The 18384-nt window shown below is 43.7% G+C and overlaps 1 protein-coding gene across 1 annotated transcript in view; it reads left to right on the forward strand.

Moving 5' to 3' along the window:
• The first annotated feature begins 1358 nt into the window (after positions 1 to 1358).
• Positions 1359 to 18384, forward strand: part of DDR2 (discoidin domain receptor tyrosine kinase 2) — a 40517-nt gene continuing 23491 nt past the window's right edge. Inside the window, exons 1-6 of the mRNA XM_033151214.1 lie at positions 1359 to 1466; positions 8416 to 8518; positions 10268 to 10499; positions 11669 to 11816; positions 15766 to 15862; positions 17447 to 17630. Of these exons, the coding sequence (XP_033007105.1) occupies positions 1385 to 1466; positions 8416 to 8518; positions 10268 to 10499; positions 11669 to 11816; positions 15766 to 15862; positions 17447 to 17630 (846 nt within the window). The 5' untranslated portion in view covers positions 1359 to 1384. The remainder of the gene's footprint in view (positions 1467 to 8415; positions 8519 to 10267; positions 10500 to 11668; positions 11817 to 15765; positions 15863 to 17446; positions 17631 to 18384) is intronic.

Consider the following 18384-nt stretch of genomic DNA (forward strand, 5'->3'; position numbering starts at 1 on the left):
GCATACACAAGATACATGTGTGGTTGGACTTTTAACTCTTCGACCTAAGCTAGCCTTGAACACAATCAAAGTCTTACAGGGCAACCCTCTACATGTTTACTTTGGACTAAACCTTAGGGCTTATCCACACTTCTGCTTCTCAGGTGCTATCTAGGCATGGATTCGAGTGGTTTTCTGTTTATTTGGCTGCTTTCCCCAGGAAAACCTGTTCTTTAGCATTGAATCGGAGCAAACAGAAATCCGTAGAAAATGCAATTGTCATTTGCTCAGATTCAGTGGTAGAGAGCGGATTCCCCTGGGCAGGGGCGTAGCTAGGGGGTGGTCCACCCCACGTTCCATAATGGAGGGGGTGACAAATTATCAAGGAACAATCACTGCCCTACTAGGGCGGTTCATAGAAAACTTTTTTTTAAAAATGCTTGCTCCAAAGGTCTTATCTTACTACAGGTGAAACTTGAAAAATTAGAATATCGTGGAAAGGTTCATTTTTTCAGTAATTCAACTTAAAAGGTGAAACTAATATATGAGATAGACTCATGACATGCAAAGCGAGATATGTCAAGCCTTTATTAACAATTTCAACTTTGGGGTTTTCATCAGTTGTACACCATAATCATCACAATTATAACAAATAAAGGCTTGACATATCTCTCTTTGCATGTCATGAGTCTATCTTATATATTAAACTTCAGTAGCTAATGAAAACAATTGCTTACATAAATGGACTTTTCCACGATATTCTAATTTTTCGAGTTTCACCTGTATACTAGGGATTATGTAGCTATATATGAAATTTCATGCATATCGTTTAATATCTTAACCCTCCTCCACCAAAATAGCTGTTTACTTGGCTGTTTTCCTATGTTCTGAAGGCTGAAATTTCAGTTCAGTGGAGCACTTACTGTTCCCAACCCTAACCCTGTGGAAAGCCATCTAATTAGACTTTAATTTGATTTTGAGATGTTTTTAGGAGGTAATTTAATTATTGTTTGATTTTATACCAGTGTTACGTATCTGATGTTAGCCACCCTGAGCCCGACTTCGGCCGGGGAGGGCAGGATATAAATAAAAGTTTATTATTATTATTATTATTATTATTATTATTATTATTATTAGTTATTATTCATTTGTAAGAAAATATGAAATAACGCAAAACCATTTTTGCGCGGGGGGGGGGTCAGTGGGGGGGGGTTGACAAGAAAATTTTCGTACCGGGTACCACCTGGCCTTCCTACGCCCCTGGGGAAAAGCGGTGGGAGAAGTGAAACTGTGGCTTAGCCCTCACTGTGCACTGTTCAATGGGCTTTATTCCCAGGCATATGGCTGCAGTCTTAATTATGCATTCTGATTTCTTATTTTGGCTGCCATAGGTACAGAACTGAAGATGCTTACTCCTCCCGAGACACTGATAGCTCTCCTGATCCTGCTGGCTATTCCAAGTGCTGTGAAAACTCAGGTCAATCCAGGTAAGAGATGAAAATGCTGCTTCTCAGTATCAGGTCCACAAACTAAGAGATGTAGCCTATCTGGAAGTAAGTCCCATTGCATATAATACTTCTGAGCAGTATTGTGGTGGTCAAGAGTTGTACCTTTTAAATTGGGCTTATCACAGCTAACAGGTTCCATGTATGATTCTTGATTAAGCTGCTTGCCCTCAGACCTCCATAAAGGTTAGCTCTCATGGCATACAAAAGTTAACAAGTTTGGGTCACCTAAGAATCAAAAGAAGATTCCCTGCTGAACCAGGCACAAAGCTAATCGATTCCAGCATCCTGATTGTAATAGTGGCTGGGTTGGTGGTTTTCTTAACACTAGGAAGGCCAAAAGCAGGACATGAGGACAACAGCATCTGAAACTGGGAGGTGAGCTTCCTTCCTTGGAACACAGAAGTTCCATTTAGCTGTCATAGCCAACAGTTATTGGTGGATCTGCCCTCCATGCATTTGTGTAATTGCTCTTTAAACCCATTTAAGCCACTGGCCAACACCACGTCTTGTGGCAGCTAATCCCAGGGACAGGATTTCAGCTCTTCTTCCTCCTCCTTTTTTCCAGCCACCCTTGCTCCCAGAGCAGTTACCCTGGCAACCTTCCAAATCCCCAGTCTCTGTTCAAACCTCAAGGCAAGGGGGAAGTTCTATTGTATTGTTAAAGGTAAAGGGACGTCGCCAACGACTCTGGGGTTGTGGCGTTCATCTCGCTTTATTGGCCGAGGGAGCCGGCGTGCAGCTTCCGGGTCATGTGACCAGCATGACTAAGCCACTTCTGGGGAACTAGAGCAGCGCACTGAAATGCCGTTTACCTTCCCGCCGGAGTGGTACCTATTTATCTATTTGCACTGCGTGCTTTTGAACTGCTAGGTGGGCAGGAGCTGGGACCGAGCAACGGGAGCTCACCCCGTCGTGGGGATTTGAACCACCAACCTTCTGATTGGCAAGTCCTAGACTCTGTGGTTTACCCCACAGCGCCACCCAGGTCCCTATATTGTATTGTTAATGTCCCTCAATTGCTTCCTATTGTTCCTTGATGACCTTAGCTCAGCCACAGGAATTCCTCTGCAGCTTGGATTCTCATATATATATATATATAACCTGCCCACCATGCTGGGTTGCCCCAGCCACTCTGGGTGGCTTCCAGCACACATAATGATGATGATGATGATAATAATAATAATAATACATCAAACATTAATAGTCACAATAACTGGAAAATAAACAACTTATATCAAATAAAGGAATATTCAATAATCCATTAGAATCCAATAGTAAACAATAAACTAAACCTCAGCATACAATAATTAAACAGTTTACACTTATCAATTACAATAAAGAATTAATAATCTATAATCAATAACAGCAAATCACAATGCATAAAATACCACAAAATGTATAAAACCACGTAAAATGGTCAAACTGAGAAACAAGGACACACAACTTATAAAATTATTATTAAAAACTGCCCCCTGAATTCCTCTCTTCCCAGATGCTTCTGCTGTTCTCAAAGGCTCCTGAGGCTGGGGGGGGGGGCAAGGAAAAGCCATTGCCTGCAGAAAGTCTCTCTCCCCTCAGTCTCTCTCCCTTCATTTCCCAAATACAGTAATCAAAATCCTAGCATTTATTAATTTCAGGGTTTCGGGGGGTGGGGGGGTGGGCAAAACCCTGAAATTAATAACCCTTAAATCTATAACAGCATTTCCTTTTTCCGTGTCCTGAATCCACTGCCAGTCAGTTTCCCTGGGCAACCCAAAGGTCTCTAGCGCACCTGCAAATCTCCAGTTGTAGCTGGAGTACAACTCCCATCATCCCTACCCATTGGCCATGCTGGCCAGGGCTGAGGAGAGCTTGAGTCTAACAACTGGAGGGCCACAGGCTCCCCATTTCTGGTCCAGTATCTTTAAACCACTGTTGGAAGATGTGTAGGCTGTACTGAATGTGTCGGAATATGTTTAGGCTGCATTAGTGATTCAAAAATGCAGCACCTTCCTCATCCCATGTAGTTCAGTTTGCTAAGAAGAAGTTTGCTGGCAGGTAATGGACAGAGCTTTGGGCTGAGGCCAGCGGTCAGACAGTAAACACGGTGGAACAAGCAGCCCTTTGAGAAGCTCTCTTGGCAGCTAAGCATGAAAAATAATGCTCAGGTAGGTCAAGGCCTGCTTGAAGCTTCTTGGCTGGTCTCTTGCAAATCCAAAGCAGCCACACATTGTAGGCACTGGTAGTTTTCCATTTCCAAACTGGGAAGAAGGTGTTGGGGATGTGAGCTTGCAGAAGTGCTTTACTGAGTTGTCCCTCCAGTGCTCAGTCAGCTCAATCTCTGTATCTTACCAACTAAAATATATTTAATGTTTAACTGTTCCAGTTACAGGTGGGTAGCCGTGTTGGTCTGCCATAGTCAAAACAAAATCGAAAATTCTTTCTAGTAGCACCTTAGAGACCAACTGAGTTTGTTCCTGGTATGAGCTTTCGTGTGCATGCACACTTCTTCAGATACCAGTGTGCATGCACACGAAAGCTCATACCAGGAACAAACTCAGTTGGTCTCTAAGGTGCTACTAGAAAGAATTTTCGATTTTGGTTTAACTGTTCAGTTGCTGTAGAGCAGGGGTCAGGAAACTTTTTCAGCAGGGGGCCGGTCCACTGTCCCTCAGACCTTGTGGGGGGCTGGACTATATTTTGGGGAAAAATATGAATAAATTCCTATGCCCCACAAATAACCCAGAGATGGATTTTAAATAAAAGTACACATTCTACTCATGTAAAAACACGCTGATTCCCGGACTGTCCGCGGGCCAGATTTAGAAGGCAATTGGGCCGCATCCGGCCCCCAGGCCTTAGTTTGGGGACCCCTGCTGTAGAGTCTACAAGTCAGGACGTTCTCTAGTCCACATCTTGCCTCTGCCACGAAGGCAACCCAATCTCATCATCTCCCTCTCCCATCTACAATTTTGGGTAATACTGGGGGCATATATTACAGAACTATTGGAAATAATGTATGAGAAGTTACTTGGGTATTGCAAAGTACAGTGTAAATACCAAATATTATAATTACTTCTAGATTGCAAACAGGTGCGTCTAACAGGCATTTCAGCAATGAATAATTGACTAAAAGTGCTTATGGGAATGCATTTCAAATGATGTTTAGAGGACTCTATATTCTGTCAACTCAAGTCTACCTTTCATACTGGAAAACCCAGTGAGAACTAGTGGAAAGAATTTGACAACACTTTAGAAACTAAAAAATGGTATAAATGACAAACGTGATTTTTAAAATATCAAGAATTTAACTCAACAAGAGATTCAAATCAGGTTTGAGATTGAAGTTATGACATGGTATCAGTATTTGCAGAGGTGTCTTTTTCAAAAGTGAGCAATTAACTCCTAATTAAGGGAGCCCTTACAGGATTTGAGACTCTCACAGTTAAACAGTGCACACATTTTAAACATATTCCTTCTCATCACTACAAAACTTTAGGATTTAATTCATGGGCAAGAGATATGCAGAAATGGACCCAAGATGCAGGTTCCACTTTAACTTCTATATATCTGATTTGATATATTATTATATTTCCATGCCATTTCCAAACAATAAATAACAGTGACATGACAGAGGAGGGAGAAAGGTTGTTTTCTGCTGCTCCAGAGAAGCGGACACGGGGCAATGGATTCAAACTCCAAGAAAGAAGATTCCACCTAAACATTAGGAAGAACTTCCTGACAGTGAGAGCTGTTCGGCAGTGGAATTTGCTGCCAAGGAGTGTGGTGGAGTCTCCTTCTTTGGAGGTCTTTAAGCGGAGGCTGGACAGCCATCTGTCAGGAATGCTTTGATGGTGTTTCCTGCTTGGCAGGGGGTTGGACTGGATGGCCCTGGTGGTCTCTTCCAACTCTAGGATTCTATGACAGAACATTATAGAATATCACAAATACAGCATAAATCATACAGAAAATTAACAAATTATCAGTGGAACAATTACAATCTATAAAACACTGTTAAAAAAGCAACAATTAAACAATACGCTAAACATCACAATTAAAGCAAAAGTCATATTATATGATTAACTAGCTGACCCGGCCACGTGTTGCTGTGGCTCATTTTGTGAAATGGAAAAGGAAGATGTAAAAGAGAAAGCGCATGCCTCCCCACAGCTTATCCTGTTGAACTCCTGCCTGCCTCCTCTCCGTATTTCCCATTTTCGCCTTCCTCCCCACAGCTTCTCCCTTTGAACTTCCTCCTGCCTCCTGCCTCCTCTCCGTATTTCGTTTTTGCCTTCGTCCCCACAGCTTCTCCCGTTGAACTCTTGCCTGGCACCTCTCTGTCTCCCTCCCCCCCACTTTCACCTTCCTCCCCACAGCTTCTCCCGTTGAACTTCCTCCTGCCTCCTCTCCGTATTTCGTTTTTGCCTTCCTCCCCACAGCTTCTCCCGTTGAACTCTTGCCTGGCACCTCTCTGTCTCCCTCCCCCCGCTTTCACCTTCCTCCCCACAGCTTCTCCCATTGAACTCCCGCCTTGCTCCTGTTTGTCTTTCTGTTTTTGCCTTCCTCCCCACAGCTTCTCCCGTTGAACATCCGCCTGCCTCCTGCCTGTCTTTCCCCCGTTTTCGCCTTCCTCCCCACAGCTTCTCCCGTTGAACTTCCGCCTGCCTCCTGTTTGTCTTTTCCCCGTTTCTGCCTTCCTCCCCACAGCTTCTCCCGTTGAACTCTTGCCTGGCACCTCTCTGTCTCCCTCCCCCCCACTTTCACCTTCCTCCCCACAGCTTCTCCCGTTGAACTTCCGCCTGCCTCCTCTCCGTATTTCGTTTCTGCCTTCCTCCCCACAGCTTCTCCTGTTGAACTCTTGCCTGGCGCCTCACTGTCTCCCTCCCCCCCACTTTCACCTTCCTCCCCACAGCTTCTCCCGTTGAACTTCCGCCTGCCTCCTGTTTGTCTTTCCCCTGTTTTTGCCTTCCTCCTCACAACTTATCCCGTTGAACTTTTACTATCTCCCCCCCCCTCTGGAAACCTGATACATGGTACAGTCCGCTCTGGCATTGAGCCTGGGGTCAGAAGGGACCATAAGGATGCAAGGAGGGGGGGTGGGGAACTGGTAGGGTCCTTATACATTTGTGTGCGGCGCTTTTTCCTCTTCTGATAACTGGAGTTTCATTTGTAAAGCGATACAGCAGTGCAGAAAGGATTGTGTGTGGAGACAGGATAGGGAGCGAAGCATAGTTGCTGAGCTTTCTCATCCTACATTTCCCCAGCCATAAGGAATGGTATGGCCCAGGCCTAAAAACCTTTTCCTGCCTGGAGCTGAAACTACTAAGAAGAGTTGAGGCCTTCCTCTTAACTGTTTTCTGAGTGCGGTAAGGCCCTTGGCAGAGGCTGGGGCTAGGGAGATTAATGGGGGGCTTCCCTGCTGTCTGAAAATGGCTGACTGAGGTGAAGGAGGTTTTTTGGTTGGCGCACAGTCTGTGACGCTGCCCTGCGATGAGCCTTTCTATTGGTTGTTGTTCAAAGTCTTCAGTTCTCTTGCTGGTGACACTTAATGTGGGCGCCATTTTTTTGGCCTTTATTCTATATTTTAGGCATGACAGGTGTGGTTTTTTTGAATTTTTATTATGCTAGATCCTTCCCCCATGGTCATGTTACGCTTTGTCCTAAATTTGATGTGATTTGGTCTAGTGGTTACGGAGCAAGGTGCTGTCAGCCGCGCACGCAATGGGAACATTTTTATATATATAGACTAATCAATACAGCATTTATTATTTATAAAACAAAATAGGAACCAAAAGATAAACTGTGCACTGTTAAGTTCATACACACACTCTCCCCACCCCAATAACTCATAATCTTTCACTCTGTTTGGCTCATTACACACACACATAGTGCCCATAGCAGCAACTCCCTTCTGTGGGGTAGCACAGGTGAAATCACCCCCTGATGGCAAACAGTCTTTCTCTACTCACAGATCTCCCTCTGGAAGGCCCCTAGGGCTTTAAAGAGCTTTGAGGAAGATAGAGCTATATATAGCTTTTATCTGGTCATTTTTGCTGCTTAGAATCATAGAATTGTAGATCTGATGGGACCCTGAGGGTCATCTAGTCCAAACCCTTACAATGCAGGAATCTCAACTAAAGTGTCCATGGTTCTTTCCCAATATTAAGGAATGTGCATTCAAAATATCTGATAGGTAGCATTATGCGCCAGCTAAACTTCACGTTATATAAATTAGTACTCATAATTATAATGACAAATAGAATAGAAAGATTAGAAAAACAGTATTCTATCTTATGCAGGAATCATTGTGGTAATAATGTGGACTCGGGGGGGGGGAATAGATAGATAGATAGTGTGTGGAAATTAGTAAAATAACTGGCTTGATCCTTAGATCCAAAGCACGGGCTAAACACCCTCTCCAGCAAATGAGAGCTCCCAGCTGAGTTTAAAAACACAATCATGTAGCATAGTGAAGCATGAAGAGTATAGGTTGTTAGACTCTTTAAATATTCTGTTTAGTCCACTTACAGAGCTTCCCCTCTCTACTCCTCTCTATCCCTCTCGCAAAGAACAAATCACACTGTTAGTAAGTTTAAATGCTTTACTTACAAACTCCAAAGGTCAGACTCATGCATTATTCCATGCAGCAGCATGTCCAAAATATGCACATGTTTTTCTGCTTCATCCTTTTTATTTTCCATTCTATTTCTTGGTTTATTATCATGGAATATTGTGTTTATAACATCTTTATTGTTTGTTTTACCGAATCTTTTCCAGGTTTTTTAACCAACCTCTGTTTTAATCAATTCTTCCAATACCTCTGTTTTTTTTTCTTTCTCTAATCTAGCATTCTGTTGGACTGAAAAAACCTGTCATTACTGCTTTACTGACATCTCTCTCTCTCTCTCTCTCTCTCTCTCTCTCTCTCTCTCTCTCTCTCTCTCTGCAGCTGTCTGCCGCTACCCATTGGGCATGTCAGGTGGGCACATCCCCGATGAGGACATTACTGCTTCTAGTCAATGGTCTGAATCCACAGCAGCTAAGTATGGAAGGTAAGAGTGAGATGAGCCTGGGTTTCTCACAAACCCAAGACATGAGCCTGAGAGCCTCAGTTCACATATGCCAGTCGTTCCCATGCCTCACTGGCTGTGCTTTTGCATCCTCCCCTACTCCAAAAGTGATTGGCTCCTCCTAGGCTAAGTTGTCTGAGGGCACCCAAAAAAGGTGGAACTGACTCTGGATCCATCCCTAGAAGAGCCTGTTGGCACCATTATTGTACCAGGGCTCAGCCCCAGAACCTGATTACAGTGCTAAGGTTCAGGCATTGAATATTACCAGCAGTAATAGAGCAGAATGAACAGGTGCCTGCTGGATTGTTCATGGTGTCCAGGGGCGTCGCTAGCCACTGGGCTGCCAGGGGCGGCAAGCCCAGCGGCACCCATGGGGGCGGGGCGTCGCTCCATGCGCATGACGTCATGACGCATGCGCACGGAACAACGCCTCCGCGCGAGCCAGTTGGCCCGCCCCTCTCCCGCTGCGCTCCGTGAGCGGAGCCGTCCCGGGGAAAAGGAGAGGGGTTTGGCCAGCGGGGGGTGTCATTCCCCTCGCTGGCCTGCCCCTGTCCTTTCGCCCCGGGCTCCGCTCCCTGAGCCCAGCGGGCAGGGAGCGGAGCAGCGGCGCGTGGGAGTGGTGGGAGGGGCCGCCGCTTGTCACCCCATGCGCCGCCGCTCCCTCCGTCACCCTGGGAGCAGCAGCACCGCCCCCACCCGCTAGGGGCGGCACGAGGGGCGGCCCGCCCCCACCCTACGACGCCCCTGATGGTGTCCATTGCTTATCACTGATGTGGCTCATGAGATGGTTTGCTGGATGCTGCCAACATGCACTGCTGAGCACTACTGAATGGGGCATGTGAGCTGGTGGAGAATGCACAAGGGCTTTTAATTCAACACTGTGTGGGTGCACAGCTACTGAATGACTGGCAGCGCCCAGTGCCGGCAGGGGCCATGATCTTAACAATCCCTGCTGGCAAGGCCGGCCCAAGACATTTTGGTACGTGAGGCAAACCACAAAATGGCACCTGCCCCACCAGGGATAAAGTGGGGAGTGAAGCTTTACATCAGGGAAAAGGGAGAGGTGAAGATCTACATGTGATATGTTCCTTGGAGGCCAGATCTGTTGCCTTTGTGGATCCTACCACCGGAGGCATTCGCCTCAACTTGCCTCATTTAGTTACTATGGTCTATCACCACTGATACATCACCACCATGAATACTCACGAGCCCCTTTTAAGCCATCTGAGCCTCGCTACATCTTGCAGCAGCTAACTCCATATGATCATTGAATGTGATGTGAAGAGTTCCTTGTCCCCCCCCCCGAGTTCTTTCATGTGAGAGGGAGAAAACCATTTTCACTGTCCAAATTCTGTCCAGCTGTCATAGCCAGCTTCCAGCCTCTCCCTTTGTCACAGTCAGGGCTGCCCTGCTCTTGTCCTCCATTCCATCCCTGAGGTCAGCCCAACCCAGCTTCTCCAGTCCTGGCTCTGCCCTGTTGCCACCCGGGTGGCACATCTATAGTGGTAAGTAGGGAAGGCACAGGTGCTGAGGTGGCGAAAGTAGGAAGTGGAATGGGAATGGAGAAACTGGACTAGTGGCTGAGAGGGCCAGAGCCAGATAAGGGAGTCACAGGAAGGGGACGAATGAAAGAATGAGGCAGAGCCACCATGGGAAGTGAAAGGCCAAGATGGGCATTGACCGCAAATGAGTTGGTGACACCAGTCAGGTCCACTTTCTGCTTTTCTCTAGGCTAGGCTCAGAAGAAGGAGATGGTGCATGGTGCCCTGAGATCCCCGTGGAACCAGATGACCTCAAGGAGTTCCTGGAGATTGATTTACATGCCCTGCACTTCATCACCCTGGTAGGGACCCAAGGCCGTCATGCAGGAGGTCACGGCAATGAATTTGCACCAATGTACAAAATTAATTACAGCCGGGATGGCACCCGCTGGATATCTTGGCGGAACAGGCATGGAAAGCAGGTAAAGCATTAGGGAGGGGTGAAGTAATAATAATAATAATAATAATAATACTAGTTGTTGTTGTTGTTGTTGTTGTTGTTGTTGTTGTGGTTGTGTATAGAGAATCTGTGGCAAATAAAAAACAACAGCACAGCCAGGGCTTAGCCACACTTATCTTTTGCCTCACTCTTCCAGGCACAGGCCTGTGCTTCAAAGCTCTGTGTTTGGAGCAAACAGCAATTCAGGTTTTCCACATATTGCTGTTTGCTCTGACTGAGCTTTAAAGAGCGGGTTTTTGCAGGAAAAGCTCCGGAGAAAGAAAAAAAGTCCTTGGAAAGAGCAGAGGAAAGGTAATAATAATAATAATAATAATAATAATAATAATAATAATAATAATAATAATAATAATAATATATTTATACCCCGCCCATCTGGCTGGGTAAGTGTGGATATGCCCTCAGTAATGCTTTAGTAAGCTCTGAAGCCCAGGAGCTCATGAAGACGACCCCATAAAGATTCCAAAAAAGCAGGCAACTTTGTTGAATTATACACATACAGACAGACATGTGTATGCATGTCTCAAAGTGCACCAGCACATAAAAAGGTAAAGGTGAAGGACCCCTGGACGGTTAAGTCCAGTCAAAGGTGACTATGGGGTTGCAGCGCTCAACTTGATTTCAGGTCGAGGGAGCCGGCGTTTGTCCACAGAAAGCTTTCCAGGTCATGTGACCAGCACGACTCAACTGCTACTGGTGCAATGGAACACCGTGACGGAAACCAGAGTGCATGGAAACGCCTTTACCTTCCCGCCACATTTTGGTCCTCAGAACTAAGACAAGGACCAAAGAATTCCCTGAACTCGACAAGATTTCAGCTGAATCTTTATGTTACCATGAACCCATGTTTTGGGTGAAGACGCAGAACGTACATAAATTGCCAATGTTCTCTAGGAGTTGGAGAGGCCATGCTACTAAAGAGCAAATATGCAACCAGTTTAAACTTATAGCAGAATTGAGTTGACCTAAATAGAAAAATCTTATATACTCAGTTGCTAGAGGGCACCATCAGAATAATAGCTATGCAAATTTCAAGGAGAACCGTGGTACAATTACCATGGCTGCAACACTTCTTTGTCTACCTGCCACCCAGCAGCCTTGTTCTTGATCATTTTATGTCCATTGTCCCCTCAGGTGCTTGATGGAAACACCAACCCATACGATATTGTCCTCAAGGACTTGGAGCCACCCATCATTGGTCGATTCATCCGCTTTATTCCTGTGACTGACCATTCCACAAATGTCTGTCTCAGGGTGGAGCTGTATGGTTGTGTCTGGCTAGGTAAGTACAGCAATTCATTGGAACTATGACCTATCAGGGTGACCTACACTGTATGCAAATATCATTTATGTAGAGCAGTGAGGCTATTCTGGAAGCTTCATCACTGTGTTCCATCCAAATGTACCTTTTTTGTCCAAAGTTGAGCCCTTGTGGGAAGCTGGGGCAGTAGTTCTGCAAAGTTGAAGCAGATGCTAACTGTGCATAGTGTGGATTGGCTAGCCTCTGTGATGTCACGAAGGATTCTGCCCCCCCTCCCCATTTTTGAAAATAAAACAACTAATGAACAGGTAAATCAATGTGGCGCTTTAAAGGGAAAATAGCATATCTGGCTAACCATACAATGGCAATGATCGTTCTAGACAAATGTGTCCATAATTAGTGTCTGCACCCAACTGTTCTGGGTCTTTTTCCTTTGCAACAGATGTATCCCATCCACAACATGGAAAAATGGCTTGCCAGATTCTTTAAAAGAAAAGAAAAAAGTTTTCAAAATTATTATGGAACCACAGAGGCAAGTGAACAATAACAAAAACAACAACAACAACAATAATATATTGAACTCAATGCAGGGCGTACAAAATCTAAAAATATTAAATAATAACACAGTCTAACAACCATACTTCACTCGATGGCATGGGAAGAGATACCTGTACATCTGAAACAAAACTATATGAAATAAAATCCTACCATACTGAATAGAAATAAGCAGATCTTCCTGTCCACTAGAGACCTATGACTTATGTTTTATTTTTTATCAATAACTAAATTCCAGAGGTTATTTTTACCATAAGGATATAGACACATATTTAAATGATTGTCACTGCTGTTCCTTTTGGCAAAACATCTTCATGGTATCTGTCTACACTTTTAGTAGGAATAACTGTGCAGAAATTTGAATATGTGTTTTAATAATCTTTAATATCTTCTAATAAATTTCATCCCAGAATAAAGCAACCAGATATGGAGGGGAAAGCTCCTTTAGTTCCACAACCAGCTTCTTAAATTAAAAAATAGTTTCGAAACTGAGCTGCTGAGATGCAAACTTGCAGAAAGACCTCTCATTCACAGCTGTACTTAGCTGGATTATGGCTGTTCTTGGTCACAGATTGTGGCCATTTTTGTTCACATTACTCTGAAATGAGAGCAGCAAAGAGGAAACTAGAGAGGGAAAGTGGGGGCAAGTGTGGAACTGGTCAGGGAAAAATGTCTCAACTGGCAGCATATTCCTTTGCACAGTGATACGTCTAATTTACTTATGTGTATCACTTTCAAATGTATAATGTTTCCTGGAACTTTAAAAATTCATAGAAATACAGGGTTTAGAAAAGTGTGCAGTGAAGTGCAGAAATAAGTCATAGGAAGAGGACAATATAAGTGACAGAAAGCAAAATCTGCTGTTCCCAAACTGATTGAAGATTTAATGCTTGAAGGAAAAAAGCATTCAGTTTAAAGGGCTAGAATAGGTTACTTTATGTATTTATCTTTTGTTCTTAATTTCAGTTACTACTTTTTAATTGTATCATAATACTGGATTAGAACTGGTTACAGGTAGGTAGCCGTGTTGGTCTGCCATAGCCAAAATAAAATAAAATAAAAAAATTCCTTCCGGTAGCACCTTAGAGACCAACTAAGTTTGTTATTGGTATGAGCTTTTGTGTGCATGCACACTTCTGCATGCACACGAAAGCTCATACCAAGAACAAACTTAGTTGGTCTCTAAGGTGCTGCTGGAAGGAATTTTTTATTTTATTTTGTTTCGTTTTGATTAGAACTACTTATTATTAATGTTATAGTTACGAAATAGGAAGGCAAAGCAAGCATTGTCTTAATAATGATAAATACAGCATTTCTAAAGCTCATTGGAGTGTTTGAAGTGCTTGGTATCCATTATTTTGCAATCTGTAAAGCAACCCTGTAAGGTAGCTCAGTATTTTCCCCTGTACAAGTTGGGTGTGTCTGTGGAATTACAGAGAGAGAATACACAATCGCCCCTTAATAGCACACAGAAGGATGCCACCCCAATCTCTGAGCAGTGAGAGATTCCAGGGGTTCCAGGTGTTTACTCAGAGTTCATGTTTCCTTTTGGAAATGAGGAATGGTGGAGACTAGGGGTTTTTCAGGATATATGGTTCATTTACACACATAAACAACCTGAGCCTAAGATGGATGGGGCTCGAAGCATTAAAAACCCCCAAAGGATCTTGTTTCTTGCATAGCTGCAGCCTTGGATTCAAACAGAAATCTAACATTGCTCTCAAACGTTGCTCTGACTCTCCCTGACATTTGCTCCAATTCAGCGGTAAAACACGGGGTTTCCCAGGGAAAGTGCTGGGGCAAAACAACAAACAAAAAGCCCTCTTCAGACATTGAGCTTTAAAGCCTGCACCTGCGCCTAGAAAGCACAGCATAAAAGGAAGTCTGGATGAGCCCTTAGTCACCAGCTCTTTACTTGCACAAAGGTTTGGAACAGAGATTTATTGTGAATTTTGAAGGGGACATTCCTTCAATCATGCAGTTATACTATATGGACTAGATATTTATAACTTATTTTGAGGTGCAGGGGTATATTAACTGTAGTTGCTGATCAGGCTTACTGATTGAGCTCTGTTTCAAACTTTTGTGCACAAAAGGAGCTAGGAACTTTATCAGGGGTAAAGAAATATGTGCCAATTTTTGTGCCATGAAGTCCTATTTTCAACCCCTTTCCCAGACTACTTTACACTGTTAGAAACTCTGCCCTTTAAAGGCACCACAGAGGACCAATTAATTAGGATCACAGGAAGTACTTTCTTTAAATTAATTAATCTCTGCAGTATTATCTTGTTTTAGCTTCCTTAGAACATAAGAGTACCTGAACTGCAGGCAGGGGCGTAGCAAGGGGGGACGGGGGGCGGTGGTCCGCCCTGGGTTCCATAATGGAGGGGGTGACAAATTATCAAGGAACAATTTTTTTTGGAAACAAATTTCTGAATAATTTTTTTTGAAAATGCCTGCTCCGAAGGTCTTATCTTACTATACTAGGGATTATATAGCTATATATGAAATTTCATGCATATTGGTTAATATCTTGACCCTCCTCCACCAAAATAGCTTTTCACTTGGCTGTTTTCCTATGTCATGAAGGCTGAAATTTCAGTTCAGAGAACACTTACTGTTCCCAACCCAAACCCTGTGGAAAGCCATCTAATTAGACATTTGATTTTGAGGTGTTTTAAGGAGGTAATTTAATTATTGTTTGATTTTATACCAATGTTATGTATCTGATGTTTGCCACCCTGAGCCCGACTTCAGCTGGGGAGGGCAGATATAAATAAAAGTTTTTTTTATTACTTGTTATTATTCCCTTGTAAGAAAATATGAAATATCGTAAAACAATTTTTGCAGGCTGGGGGGAAATCAATTAGGGGCGTTGACAAGAAATTTTCTGCACTGGGTACCACCTGACCTTCCCATGCCTCGGGGGGGGGGGGGGTAGTGACATTTTTTTTGCCCCCGGGTACCAGTTTACCTTGCTACGCCCCTGACTGCAGGAAGGCATGGTTCAGACGAGGGCTGTACAGTAGTTTGTTGAGCATTTATTATTATTTGTTTGCAGGAAAGTGTTATCCCACACTTTCAAAGGCATTTCCCCATTGTTTTCCTTCCAGAAAAAACTCATTTAAAAAAAAATCTACACCACTTAGAGATTTTTGAAATATTACATGGTAAGTGCTTAAAATATATATATTGTTGCTCAAGAGTGCCAAATCCACTAACTGCACAACCAAAATTTGCAAGTGTGTGAATGATTCCACTTGGAAGCAGCCTAGACTCAGCCAGTCTTTCTTCCCATTTAGCTTAGTCTGTTCCCAGCCTCCAAGCTCTGTGTTTCTGAACTTCTTTCCGGACCTATGTTCTCCCTTGCAGCAGCAGTGCAAAGAGTAACCCCTGTCCCATCATCCCTTTACAGATGGGCTGGTTTCCTACAGTGCTCCTGCAGGGCAGCAGCTGGCTCTACCTGGTGGCACCGTGATTTACCTGAATGATTCAATCTACGACGGGTACAGGTGGGTTCCTGAGCATCACACAACTGGGAAAGGTTCATGATGGGTGGGAGGGAGAGAGGAAAGCCTTCAGCCAAGTTAATATTTCAGAGTGAAGGGAGCAGGCAATCTCCTTGTTTCAAGAAACATAACAATAGTTTCAAATTTAAAGATAAATTGTGAAGAGGAACCAGTGCCTTTTCTGGTACTGCGTTCCCTTGAGTACCCCCTGGGTGGGGAAAAGAGCACAGAGTGTAACTCTTTTTAAAAAAAATATTTTCGGTGCTCCATCAAGCTTCTTCCTTGTGGTGTACTTTATAGTTTAAAGTGCATGTTTGCATCCAGTGCAACAACCTGCCCCCAAATTTTTGTATCCAACCTAAACCAGTGGCACAAACTAAGTCAAAGGTGATTATTTTTCAAGAATCTGCTCTATTTTCCTGCTATTTGGGGAATTTGAACATAAGAATGTGAGAACAACTCTGCTGTATCAGAGCAGTGGCCCATTTAGTCCAGCATCTTTTTCGCACGGTGCTCAAGCATTCAAATAGCCCTCAGAAGGTTATCAGTAATAAAATGAGATAAAAATCTATAAAATTTCTGCCAGCCATCTCTGTACCTTTATACTTTCTCATGGTCACATGACAACCCAGGCAGATGGGCAGGGTATGTAGGTATGTATGTATGTATGTACAAACAAAATTGTAATTATCCTCATCCTCAAAGTTCAACCAGACACATAGAATTTATGCTCATTTTTCATGTGATAAATTCCTTGCGCGATGTCTACCCATCACATTTTTGTGGAGCAAATGACCTTTCTGCAAAATTATTTCTTTCATTAGCTTTTACTATGGTATTTGAGCAGATAAACAGCCAAGCCTTCTTGGCATGCAGGCCACTTTGTCTCATGTAACTTGCCTGAATGAGTTTGGGATTCCCATGTGGACAAATTCACAAGTGATTGCATTAAAGACCACAAGCATTTTCTAGAACTGAATGAACTTTTCCAGTAACTTCGTTTTCTTTTTCCTGTATGGGGGACTATTCCACAAAGCAAGTTATCACATGGAAATGACCCAGCAAAGACACCATAGCTCAGGGGTAGCCAACACAGTGCTCTCCAGATGGCCAGCATGACCAGGGATGATGGAAGTTGTAGTAGTCCATGACAGCTGGAGAGCACCAAGTTAGCTACCCCTACTGTAACTAGATTTCTAGAGAATACAAGATTCCTTCCTTGTGTAACCTGGGACTTTTGGAACTTCCTGGCAGCCCTGTGTCTCACAAAAAAACTCTCATGATGATTTGGGGATCATCAGGGCATGTACAAAAATGCTTTACATTGCATCACATGAGAGGAATTTACTGTATCAACAACTAACATGAGAATTTGCCTATCCCCCGGGCTAAATTGGACTTTCAACTGAGTTTCCAGCTGCCAGTTCCACAATTTATCCATCCATTAAATGGTACAGGAGACCACCACCTGTCCCCTTTGCCCTCTTGTTTGAGCCAGGACAATCTTGCTGATATTTAGAAGGAAAAGGTTGGGATTAACTGTGTTCTACCCCCCCCCCCCTCTTCTTTTAACCTGCCACTCACTAGCATGACGGAAGGACTAGGCCAGCTGACAGATGGGGTTTCAGGCCTGGATGATTTTAGCCAAACCCATGAATACCATGTATGGCCTGGTTATGACTATGTTGGCTGGCGCAATGAGAGCACTACCAACGGCTATGTGGAAATTGTCTTCGAATTTGACCGGATCAGAAACTTCACCACCATGAAGGTTAGTTGCTAAATTCAATGCGAGCTCCCATGTTTTCTTTAGACTGGCAGCAGGGATCCTCTTCCTGCTGCCCAACCCCACGTTTCAAGCCTCAGGTCTGAAGGCTCCAGCTGCTGCAAAAAGGTTCAGCTTGACTGTTGACTGGGGCAGACCAGTGCTAACAGATAACATGGATGCTCAAAAGCTTGCTTCCTATATGCTGCAGGACCAAGTTCAAGATTCTTATATTAAGCCCCTTATCTGCTTGGGTCCAGATACCTCAAGGATCACCTAATCCCTTATATCCCACCCCAATCACTGAGGTCTTGAAGGACCCAATTTGATGGGACTCACTTCCAGTTGAGGTCAGAGGTGTTGAGCTTCCAGCACCTACCAAAACCTTTTTTATTCCAGCTGAAGTCTGATTTTATAGTTTTAACCTATTTTTATCTTTCCTGTATTGTATTTCTGATTATATGGTGGTTAAGTGATATATAAATGGTTTAAATAAATAAATAAACTTTTGGCCTACACACTTAAATAACTATTATTATAAATAATTACACATGGGACTTTGTTCTAAATATGTGTGCCAAAGTCCAAATCCCTTACCTTAAAAAGGGGGTCTGTGTATTCATTTGACCTGTGTTGATGACAGCCATTTTGAAATCGGACATGGCACATTTGGTTGACAGCAAAGAGTGCAGACCCTGCAATACAAAGGGATCCAAAACTGAGACGCCATCTTCTGGGGCTGCAATCTTGTGCAAGTCAT

This window comes from Lacerta agilis, chromosome 6 (genome assembly GCF_009819535.1).
Source record: "Lacerta agilis isolate rLacAgi1 chromosome 6, rLacAgi1.pri, whole genome shotgun sequence".
NCBI classification, from domain to species: domain Eukaryota; kingdom Metazoa; phylum Chordata; class Lepidosauria; order Squamata; family Lacertidae; genus Lacerta; species Lacerta agilis.